Raw genomic sequence first — 11,301 nt, forward strand, 5'->3', positions numbered from 1 at the left:
CACCCTCATGTCTTTCCACACCCATAAGACCTTCGTTAATCTTCGGAACACAAATTAAGATATTTTAGTTGAAATCCGATGGCTCTGTAAGGCCTCCATAGGGAGCAATGACATTTCCTCTCTCAAGTTCCATAAAGGTACAAAAAACATATTTAAATCAGTTCATGTGAGTACAGTGGTTCAATATTAATATTATAAAGTGACGAAAATATATTGGTGCACCAATATAACAAAATAACTACTTCCGAAGATTAACGAAGGTTTTACGGGTGTGGAACAGCATGAGAGTGAGTAATAAATTACAGAATTTTACTTTTTGGGTGAACTAACCCTTTAAACTCTTTGCAATGCAAAACGAAGACATGAAATAATATATATATATATATATATATATATATATATATATATATATAACAATTTTTGGTCCCACTTTATTTTAAGTGGCCTTAACTACTCTGTACTTACATTTAAATTAATGATTTGATACAATGCACTTATTGTGTACATACATGTTTTTACATTGTACTATATTTTAAAAACACCTGCATGTAATTACATCTGTAATTAATTTCTGTAATTACATTTATAATTACACTGTTGACCCATCCCTTACACCTTACCCCTACCCTTAAACCTACCCATACCACCAAACCTGTCCCTAACCTTACCCATATCCCACCTCAAAAGCAGCAAAAGTGATTTGCAATTCAATATGAACCCAATAAGTACATTGTACTTATTTTTTGATGTAAGTACATAGTAGTTAAGGCCACTTAATATAAAGTGGGACCCAATTTTCATTTACAAATTGCTAATGAATTTCACAAATTAGTAATTAGTAAGTAGACAAACATTTTTTTTTTTTTTAATCTTTGTTTTTAATTTGATTTTGTTTATAGTTTTTTATTTAATTTCAGTTTGTTTTAGTAATTATTTTCTTAAGTGTTTGTCATTTTTATACTTTTTTTTTTTTTTTTTTTCATCACGTTAAACTACCTGACAATGGGAAATATTGACTTGGCAGGTTTAGTTATAATAATAAACCTAAAAATTATTATTATTATTATTATTATTATTATTATTATTTTACAGTGTATCACTTTTTGTTTTTGTTTGCACTTTAAAAAAAATAACTTTTTTAACACTTCACATCCTGTTTTGTAGACTAAAAATAAATATTTACTCCTCTATTCAACTTAATTTCAATTAAGTGTTTTAAGTAATTTCAACTATTCAAGTAAATATTCCCCTATTCAAATTTGTTGAAAAATATCAAAACTTTGACTTTGTGTTTCAAAGTTTCAAGCCCTATTTTGTGCCCTAATTGTACAAAATGTCAGGTAACTAGATGAAGTCTGTTTTTAAAGATGGCATGTTTATGGATGGTTGCAGAGTGAGAAGCTGTTCTGTACAATCTGTCTGTTCTCTCATTGTGTCGTTGGCTCAGTTCTTTCTCTCTCGCTGTGTTTAGAGCTGCTCTGAGCGCTGGGGACAGTGAGCCAGGTGTCAGAAAGATGCTATTATTGCACTGAAGCCATACATTTGGGTCAGGACTGCGAGCATGTGTTTGTGTGTGTTTGTGTGTGTGTGTGAGAGAGAGAGAGATCAATCTGGCAGATGATCAGAGAAGTCTCTCTCTAAGAGCGCTTTCACCGTTTCACTCTGACGTTCTTATTTAACACACATCAAACTGCCACTGTCAGATCCTGTCTAAGTCTACACACACACACGGAGTTGACTGCATTTTTAAATGCTGGAGCACAGATCAAAGCATCCTATAGCACAGTGCACACAATGCTTTGTTTGTGTGCAGCATGTGTAAGTGACAAAGTCTATTACAATATGTGTTCTATAAGTCTATATTATAGATGAAATGGCACATTCAAACAGATACAAACTTTTCCTGTGGCATTTCTGTTTTTGCTGCCTAATATTTTTGTGGAAAGACTACCACTGAAAAGTTTATGGTAAGTAAGAAAAAAAGAAAGTCTTTTATTCAGCATGAACACATTAAATTGATCAAAAGTAAAGGCCTTTATAATGTTGCAAAAGATTTCTAATTCAAATAAATCATCAAAGAATCCTGGAAGAACTATGTTACAGTTTCCACAAAAATATGAAGCAGCACAACCGTTTTCAACATTGATAATAATCATAAATGTTTCTTGAGCAGCAAATCATCATATTAGAATGATTTCTGAAGGATCATGTGACACTGAAGACTGGAGTAATGATGCTGAAAATTCAGCTTTGATCACAGGAATAAATTACAGTTTACAGGATATTTAAATAGAAAACAGTTGTTTTAAATTGTAATAATATTTCACAATATTACTGTTTTTACTGCATTTTTAAACAAATAAATGCAGCCTTGGTGAGCAGAAGAGACTTCAAGTAACACTTTACAATTAGGTGTCATTTGTTAACATTAGTTCATGCATTAATTGACATTTACTAACAATAAGTAATACGTTGTTGTACTATTTAATATACGTTCTATATTTTCTTCATTTGTTCATTTGAGTTCACGGTGCATTAACTAATGTTAATAAATACCATTTTGTTTTTAAATCTGTATTAGTAAATCCTGAAATGAATATTAACTGAGATTAATAAATGCGTTAGAATTATTGTTCATTCATGTTAACTAATGTCAGCTAAGGAAACCTTATTGTAAAGTGTAACCAAAAATCTGAATAATTACAACCTTTTGACAGGCAATTCTGATGATTTTAATGAAAATAAAATAAAGAGGAATTATAATAAAAAATATAAAATAAAATACAAAACCCCCACAAAATTAAGTATATGCAATTGTTAGTGATTTCCCCTGCATTTCTGCTGATTTTAAACATTTTAAAAATAAAATAATAAATCCTAAAATGTCATGGATTAAATAGTTTAAATTCCTAGTTATGTTCAATCGGCTATAGATTTTTTTTTTTTTTTTTTTGTCAGTACAATTACTGTAATCTTTTTAAGGTCCGTATCCAGCTAATGATGAATGATTGGAAAAGTCATGGAAATGAACTAGCTCAGATATGTAATAAATGAAAACTTTGTGAATGGCAGATGTTCTGACTGTAGAATCGGCTGAGAATTCTGGGAGTTCTGCGGGAACATATCCCCCTGTTGAAATGCTTATTAGAGACGAGAACTGACTTGACAATTCAGATATCCCATTGCTTGAAAAGTAAAGAAACCAAAACACTTTGTTCAGGACTGCAAAGTGGCATTAATTTCACACTAAGAAGGGTTTCACACTGTTCCACGCTCCGCATCAAACGTATCCTTCCTGTCTCATACACCGCAGAAAATGACTGCGCTGGAGAAGGACACCAGCGATGTGGGTAATAAACATGAATGGTGGCACCTCTGAGAGGCAACAAATGATAGCAGGGGTGAAAAAAGTAGAAAGAAAGTGACTGTCAAAAGAACTCTGTTTTCTCATCATTACTGAAGAGCGGGAAAACAAAGAAGCATCTGTCTCTAGACCTTGAGAGGAGGATCTGTCATGAGCAGCAGAAATTATAAAGCAGAAAGATGATGTGATGCTTCCCTACTTCACAGTCTGGATCTCTGCAGAAATACTAAATCAGTAGAGCTTCAAAAGAGCTGTAGAGGAAGAGTATGCTAAAACCTCCTCAGCTGCTGAGAGGACGGCCATGGAGAAAGGCTGCCCCCTTGTGTGGCCTTTAGATGCTGCATGAATATGCATTTGTGCTACTTGTGTCAGAAATTGTTATTTTAATCATAATGATAATTCAAACAGACCGAGTCCTATCGGAACACTTGTTTAAAAAGCACTACAGAGCCAATGTGTCTACAAGTAGCACAAATGCATGTTCATCACTAACCCTAAAATTTACATAAACCTTCCCCCCGAGAACACGCAACAAAGGGGGAGAGGCCATGTTGGGCTGCTTTAGAGAAGAGGAAGAGTTGTTGTAGTAGAGTGTTGTTGTCATGCCGTCATTTTACGCCGGACTGCTTCACAAACGAGGGTCAATTCAAAACAAAAGATGAACATGACGGCACATGCTAGTGGATGAGTTGAATCAACTCCACAGCAACTACATAAATTTATCCACTAACCATTCAGAAACGTCCAGTTTCATTCTAAAAGTTGTAACTTCTTCCTGAGTCTCTCCATCAGTGTCGACTCCGGTTTGAACAATGTAAGGCTGAACACCGTTACTGACAATCCTCATTTTGGCTGCGTGAGATTCTCCAGCTTTGTTGTTGTTGAGCTGTTAAAGCTCCGCCCTCTTCTGGAAAGGGGGCGGGAGCAGCAGCTAATTTGCATTTAAAGGGACACACACAAAAATTGGAGTGTTTTTGCTCACACAGGGTCAAATTTGACAAGCTATAATACATGATCTGTGGGGGATTTTGAGCTGAAACTTCAGGCACATTCTGGAGACACCAGAGACTTACATTAGATCTTGTGAAAGGGGCATTATAGGTCCCCTTTAATAGTAGTGTAACTTATTTTACACACACATACTGTCCCACAATGCAGCACAGTTAATTTGACCTTCTGTTTCTCTTGTGAAGCAAAATAACAAAAGTACTTCAATAGTAATTACTGATCAATATAAAAGCTGAGGCATATAGCGGTAAGTAATTGATTTGTTGCTTGTGTCAGTTTGTGTTTTGCAGGGACTGTAAAGAAGAGTATCACGAGGGCCCCTGCAGACGCATGGCGGCCACAGCAACAGGAAGTACCCTACAGGTAAGAACGGCACACTTTTAATATCAGTTCATCACATATGCATGGGCGCAGTTCAATTTATGTTGGCTAGATATCATCAGTCATCTCTCTTTTGGGTTGAGCAGCCTGAGATTATACTCATAAGAGTGTCAGTGCAGGATAATGCCTGCAAGCCATTCACAAATCACCTGATTCATAAAAGAATCATGTAAGAGGGGGAATTTAAAGCTCAAATCTCCCTGTGCTGTTTGAGCTCTGCTGTAAAATATGTGTCTGTGTTTCAGGGTTATATTGTAGATGAAGAAGCAGCTCTTCGTGCCCGCTGGGATCAGGCTTCACAGGACACTATAGCCAAAACCACTCACCCCTGCCCCAAATGTCAAGTTCCCGTGGAAAAGAACGGTATGAATGGTCTTTTACCTTTCTCTAGTTTCTCAGGAGCTGTTAAGAATAATGTACTAACATACTGCTACTCTTATAACTGATTACTGTTACTGTTACTTACAGTGATGGGGAGTAGCTGATTATATGTAATCAGAACCCAAAAATTAAAGTTGAATAGTCTTTTCTTTCCTATTGTGACGTATATATCTGAGAGAAACAGACAAGAGCAATGGCAGGCCTTTTGTCCAATGGGAGTTGATTGGATGGTTTGCTATTGGCTGATCTCATGTGAGTGACAGGTTGCCCCGCCCTCATGCCATTAAACACGTCAGAGAAGAGAAAAGATGTCGATGAAAGAGGGAGGGGAAGTAATTTTGATTCAGGATTACGAGGCACATTGATTGACTAAAAGATGATGTACACAGATAAATCATTTATAATAAAAATACTGCAATATTCCATAAAGAAATAAGAAGTCAGTTTTGATTTCATGGTCACTTTAAGAAATTTTAATTAAATCGTTACATTTTAAAATAGTCCTAATCAGACTACAGTTTCTGTTTTTATTGGTTACATGATTACATTATTCACACAATGGCAGTAAATTGTTTGTGATTATATTGATTCAGTATTGATTCTCCCTAATTTTTCTTTTTATCTTTTAAATTTTCATTTATAAAAAAGCCTGTTGCTTATGTTTGGAAAGTTCTCTAGATTTGAGGAATTTAACAACACATTTGCATGTTCACGGTTCTCTGATGAATGGTCACATGACATTCAGGTAAATATTAATAAATATTTCATTAAACTCACAAAAGCTCCAGCAGTTCCTTCACCAACCCCAGTCTGGTAAACCCTGACATAATTTAATGTTTAATGTAATTCATGTTGTTGATAACAAAGAATGAAAAGTAATTTCTTTCTCTTTGTATTTTTATATCAATATGGCACAAGATCATCCTTTTCAAACTCCATGAAACAGTTTTAAAAGTTGTGAAAATTATGTGATCTAGGACCTTTATACATGTCTATCCCTCACAGCCTCTTTTTCATCTACATATTAGGGTATTTGCGAACTTGTTATGATGCTTACGTTGTAAAACCATTAAAGGTGCCCTAGAATTTAAAATTGAATTTATCTCGGCATAGTTGAATAACAAGAGTTCAGTACATGGAAAAGACATACAGTGAGTCTCAAACTCCATTGTTTCCTCCTTCTTATATAAATCTCATTTGTTTAAAAGACCTCCGACAAACCGGCGAATTTCAACATAACACTGACTGTTACGTAACAGTCGGGATCATTAATATGTACGCCCCCAATATTTACATATGTCAGCCCATGTTCAAGGCATTAGACAAGGGCAGCCAGTATTAACGTCTGGATCTGTGCACAGCTGAATCATCAGACTAGGTAAGTAAGCAAGAACAACAGCGAAAAATGGCAGATGGAGCAATAATAACTGACATGATCCATGATATCATGATATTTTTAGTGATATTTGTAAATTGTCTTTCTAAAAGTTTCATTAGCATGTTGCTAATGTACTGTTAAATGTGGTTAAAGTTACCATCGTTTCTTACTGTATTCACGGAGACAAGAGAGTCGTTGCTATTTTCATTTTTAAACACTTGCAGTCTGTATAATTCATAAACACAACTTCATTCTTTATAAATCTCTCCAACAGTGTAGCATTAGCCGTTAGCCACAGAGCACTATCAAACTCGTTCAGAATCAAATGTAAACATCCAAATAAATACCATACTTACGTGATTAGACATGTTGCATGACGAACACTTTGTAAAGATCCATTTTGAGGGTTATATTAGCTGTGTGAACTTTGTTTATGCTGTTTAAAGCAAGCACAAGCTCTGTGGGAGGGGAGCATGAGATTTAAAGGGACTCTGAACACCCATATTTAATTATGCCCCAAAATAGGCAGTTAAAAAAAATAATAAAAAAAAATCTATAGGGTATTTTGAGCTGAAACTTCACAGACACATTCAGGGGACACCTTAGACTTATAATATATCTTTTAAAAAGATGTTCTACGGCACCTTTAACAATAATCATTACTGACATACAGATTAATTCTCATTTTACATTTATGTTTGTTAAACCACTAGTGAATAATCTGGGTGTGCACTCTTAAATTTGACAGGTTAGTTCGGTGGTCAGAACCATTTTTTTTTTTCACCCTTGAGTACTAATTAAGGTAAAATCATTTATTTCTTTTAAGGACTTTAAAAGGGTAATGCATGCATTTATTTCAACAAAGCTTGATAACTGTAATTCTCTTTTTATGGGTATTAATCTCTTGCCCGTCATGGTACAGAATGCAGCTGCCAGGCTTCTAACTGCTGTGTGGAAACGAGAGCTCTGGCTTCCAATTCACTACAGAATTGATTTTAAAGTGTTGTTTTAAATCCTTGAACAGATTAGCACCTGTGTAAGTTTCTATCTGCTAACAATAGGAAGGTCTCATAGGTCATCCAACCAGAGACTGCTAAATGTTCCTGAAATTGAGAGGTGATCGTGCTGTTGCAGTCACTGCACCGAAACTTTGGAACAGCCTATACCTGTTTCTGTTAGAATTGCCCCTGCAATACTTGATTTTAAAGCAAAACTCAAAACATATCTATTTTGTCTGGCTTTTAATGATAGCTGATTTGTGTAGTTTCTGGTCTTGATTGTGTTTGTAATTTGTTTTGTTGTATATGGTTTTAATTTAGATGGTTTTTGATATATTGCACAGCACCTTGGTCAACAATTTTTGTAGGTTTTTAATGGTGCTATATAAATAAAATTCACATTAAGCATTTTTTAAATAATGTAGACATTTTACACATACAGCTATGGAAAAAAATTAAGAGACCACTCCAAGTTCAGAAATCAATGTTAAGCGGTCTCTTAATTTTTTTCCATAGCTGTATTTTCATTTCTTTTGAGATCAAACAATAATCTGTCAATCCACTGCAGTACCGCTATGGACCACCTAGGGGTCACAAACCCGCTGTGAAAGTGTTTATAAAGTGCTTATATAAAAACGTATATATAAAGTGCTTAGCAAATTTATTAGACCAAAACTCAATGTAAGGTTAGGTGCCCTAAACTAACAATATTGGTGATTACCAAAATCATTTTTGATGTTTCTGTAAAGGTTAATCCACAGCAGCATGTGTAAGCTCTTTAGTCACGAGTACACCCCCTCTGAAACTTCTGAAAGTCAGCAATTACTCAACTACTTAGAAGACATGTTAGGGTTCTCTAGAGATATAATGTTCCAGCAAGTCTGCTTAATCAGTTATCAAAAAGCATGTCAAAAATATTAAGGAAAATAAGATAATATGATAAAATGTTGTGTACCAAAATTAGTACACCCTCCTAAAAGTTACTAAATAAAACTTTTTTTTTTTTTTCTGGTGTAAGTTTAAGGCAATGTTTGAGCAACAGGTAAGTATGTTGAACCAAAACATTTAAAGATAAGTAATTTCTTGACAATTAAAAGTGTTATATAGCCCACTGAATCATTCTCAGACTTAATGCTGACAACAATGGAAACACTTCGGAGAGAACTGTCAGGATTATTTCACTTATTTCTCAGCACAAAAGAGGACAGTAGTACAAGAGGATTACCAATTCATTGTTTTTAAGAGTGAAAATATAGCAGAAGTAACACAGAAATTCAAAAACAATGGACTTGTGACAAGGCCCCTGAAATAATAATTTTAAGCTTTCATTTAGTGATGAGGGATTTTTTTGCTAGACAAAGAGCAGGAGAAATACCAAGCGAGTGTCTCAGAGCCAGCAAAAGCTATGAAAAGAGAGTAAGAGAGAGTAAGAAGCAGCCTGCAGAAATTACATGCATGGTTGTTGTTCTCACTGGAGCTACCTACTGTAGCCAAAGCACAATAAAGTCAGTTAGCCATTTCCAAAGCCCATATTTACAAAATACAGATTCTGGGAATCATGAGACCAAAATCAATCATTTTGGATCTAACGGCATCAGAAATGTTGTGGTGTTGCTAGAGGAGGAGTACAGTGAGAAGTGCCTGGTTCCCACAGTAAAGTTCAGTGGTAGTAAAGCTCTTATATAGGGATGTATGAGTGCTGAAGGTGTGAGGGAGTTGTGCTTTATCAATGCTGTCATGAATTCACACACCACTGTGTAATTTAATACACAAAGATGAAACAGAAGATGTTACCCTTTCCTCATTCCCTGCATTGTTGGGCATTTTTTCAAAATGACAATGAGGATATTCATTCTCCCAAAGTGAAAAACCTTCTGTGGAAATGTATTGCACTCAATCTTAACACTCTTGAGCACCTGTGGGGGATTCTGTTGAGACGAGTTGAGCAACACTCCCCGTTAAAGATCAGGGCATTTAAGGAGCTCATCATCCAGGAGTTAAACAGGAGAGATGTGACAATTTGTCATGAACTTCTACACTTCATGCCAAGAAGGGTCAGAGCAGTATGTTCAAAATTATGGAGGGCGTACTAAGTGCTAGAATATTATACATTTGTTGAATTAAATCTAGGGTGTACTCATTTCTGCAATCCTTAATTTAAACAAAATTGGCTAATTTACTTATTTTATGGCTATTAATGACATATTTCTCAGTTTTTATTATGTATATGTTTAATACATTTTAGTTTTGGCATCTTTTCATGAATTGTATTAGTGATCATAACGAAAATACATCTTTTGTATTTGTTCAGAGGGGTGTACTAATTTATGCTGTATATGGAAGTCAATAACAGAGACTGTGGAAAAGTATATAAAAAACAATGCCAGCAAGAATGCAAGCTGTTATCAAAGCCAAAGGAGGCCATACAAAATAAAAATAGCATATATATATATATATATATATATATATATATATATATATATATATATATATATATATATATATATATATATATATTTATTTATTTATTTATTTATTTCTGGCATTGCCTAGATGTAATTTGCTGAATTAAGCATGTGTGTAATGAGATCATGTGAGCATATAATAGTTTGAACTGTTTTGCATTACATTCTGAATACTGTTTTACATCCCGTACTATTTGTAAAAATAGGTTGGTTATCTTTGTTTGAGATTGTGTCATAAATGTTTGAGGAGTGTGTCATAAAGATGTCATTATCTCCTTCATTATGGATAATGATCCCTCTTTTCTTCATGTTGATATGATCTTCCTCAGGTGGCTGTATGCACATGGTGTGTCCGCGTTCGCAGTGTAAGTTTGAATGGTGCTGGCTCTGTCGTGTGGAGTGGAACAGAGAATGTATGGGCAACCACTGGTTCGGATGAGCCGGATACGCTCTCGCTGTGAGCTGAAACTCAGGGAATGGAGCCAAGGGGAAACCTGGCAAATCATTAGCTAGTCAAATCATTATCACTGTTGTGAGGTACATATCATGAAATGCTGCTGACATTCAAAGGTATTTGTGGTAACCACATATATTTTGGGTGTGATGGAATAAAATTCTAGTGTTATAAAATAAAATCCTGAGTCATGTTTTTCTTTGAAGTCATCAAATTCCAACATATTTCATTTGCTAATGGGAGTGTTGCTGTATTACTGACTGCACTCAATAACCACAATGAAAGTTTTCCAGGTTTTTATGACCCCAGTCCAGCTTTGAGTGTTGTGCTAACCTGATCCAAAATTCAATTGGTTTTCACTACTATGGTTGGGGGTCAGTAAGATTTATTTAATAATTTTATTTATTAATAAATTTATTTCAATATATCTCACTATATTGGCATATTTTTGTATTCTCAGGCTTGATAAGAAATGAACATAGGCATCCACCTGTATCGTTGTATGTTTGTTTTTATTTTTATCTGTTTGCATTCAATCTTCCAATGCAGGCAATTTTCCATTGCTGATGTAATTTGACATCTGTCAATGCATGATGTCATCACATTCCTGGCCTGTCAGTCATTTACCACTCCAGTCTCTCACTATTGTCTTCTCATCATGAGTATCACCAGGGCTGGATTATGAACCGAACCGACAGGGCCGCTGTCCAGCAGCCTTTAAAGCCTCACGCCACAGTGAAACTGAACACCAGGGCCTTCAAATACTACAGGCCAAGGCTGAACGATAAATATGCTTGATAATAAATAGTTTAGGCTACCTAAAGCGGACTGTTTTACCCAATATGTGTCTGTGCTTCGTATTTTTATGCTTA

General features: G+C 35.0%; 1 protein-coding gene across 3 annotated transcripts in view; it reads left to right on the forward strand.

Moving 5' to 3' along the window:
* prkn (parkin RBR E3 ubiquitin protein ligase) overlaps window positions 1-10,582 on the forward strand; it is a 199,078-nt gene extending 188,496 nt beyond the window's left edge. For all 3 annotated transcript variants that reach the window (XM_067386802.1, XM_067386804.1, XM_067386803.1), the window contains 3 exons: window positions 4,649-4,735; window positions 4,999-5,116; window positions 10,305-10,582. In XM_067386802.1, coding sequence (XP_067242903.1) covers window positions 4,649-4,735; window positions 4,999-5,116; window positions 10,305-10,414 — 315 coding nt within the window. In that variant the 3' untranslated portion in view covers window positions 10,415-10,582. The remainder of the gene's footprint in view (window positions 1-4,648; window positions 4,736-4,998; window positions 5,117-10,304) is intronic.
* Window positions 10,583-11,301: the final 719 nt, after the last annotated feature.

This window comes from Chanodichthys erythropterus, chromosome 5, assembly GCF_024489055.1.
Source record: "Chanodichthys erythropterus isolate Z2021 chromosome 5, ASM2448905v1, whole genome shotgun sequence".
Taxonomy (NCBI): domain Eukaryota; kingdom Metazoa; phylum Chordata; class Actinopteri; order Cypriniformes; family Xenocyprididae; genus Chanodichthys; species Chanodichthys erythropterus.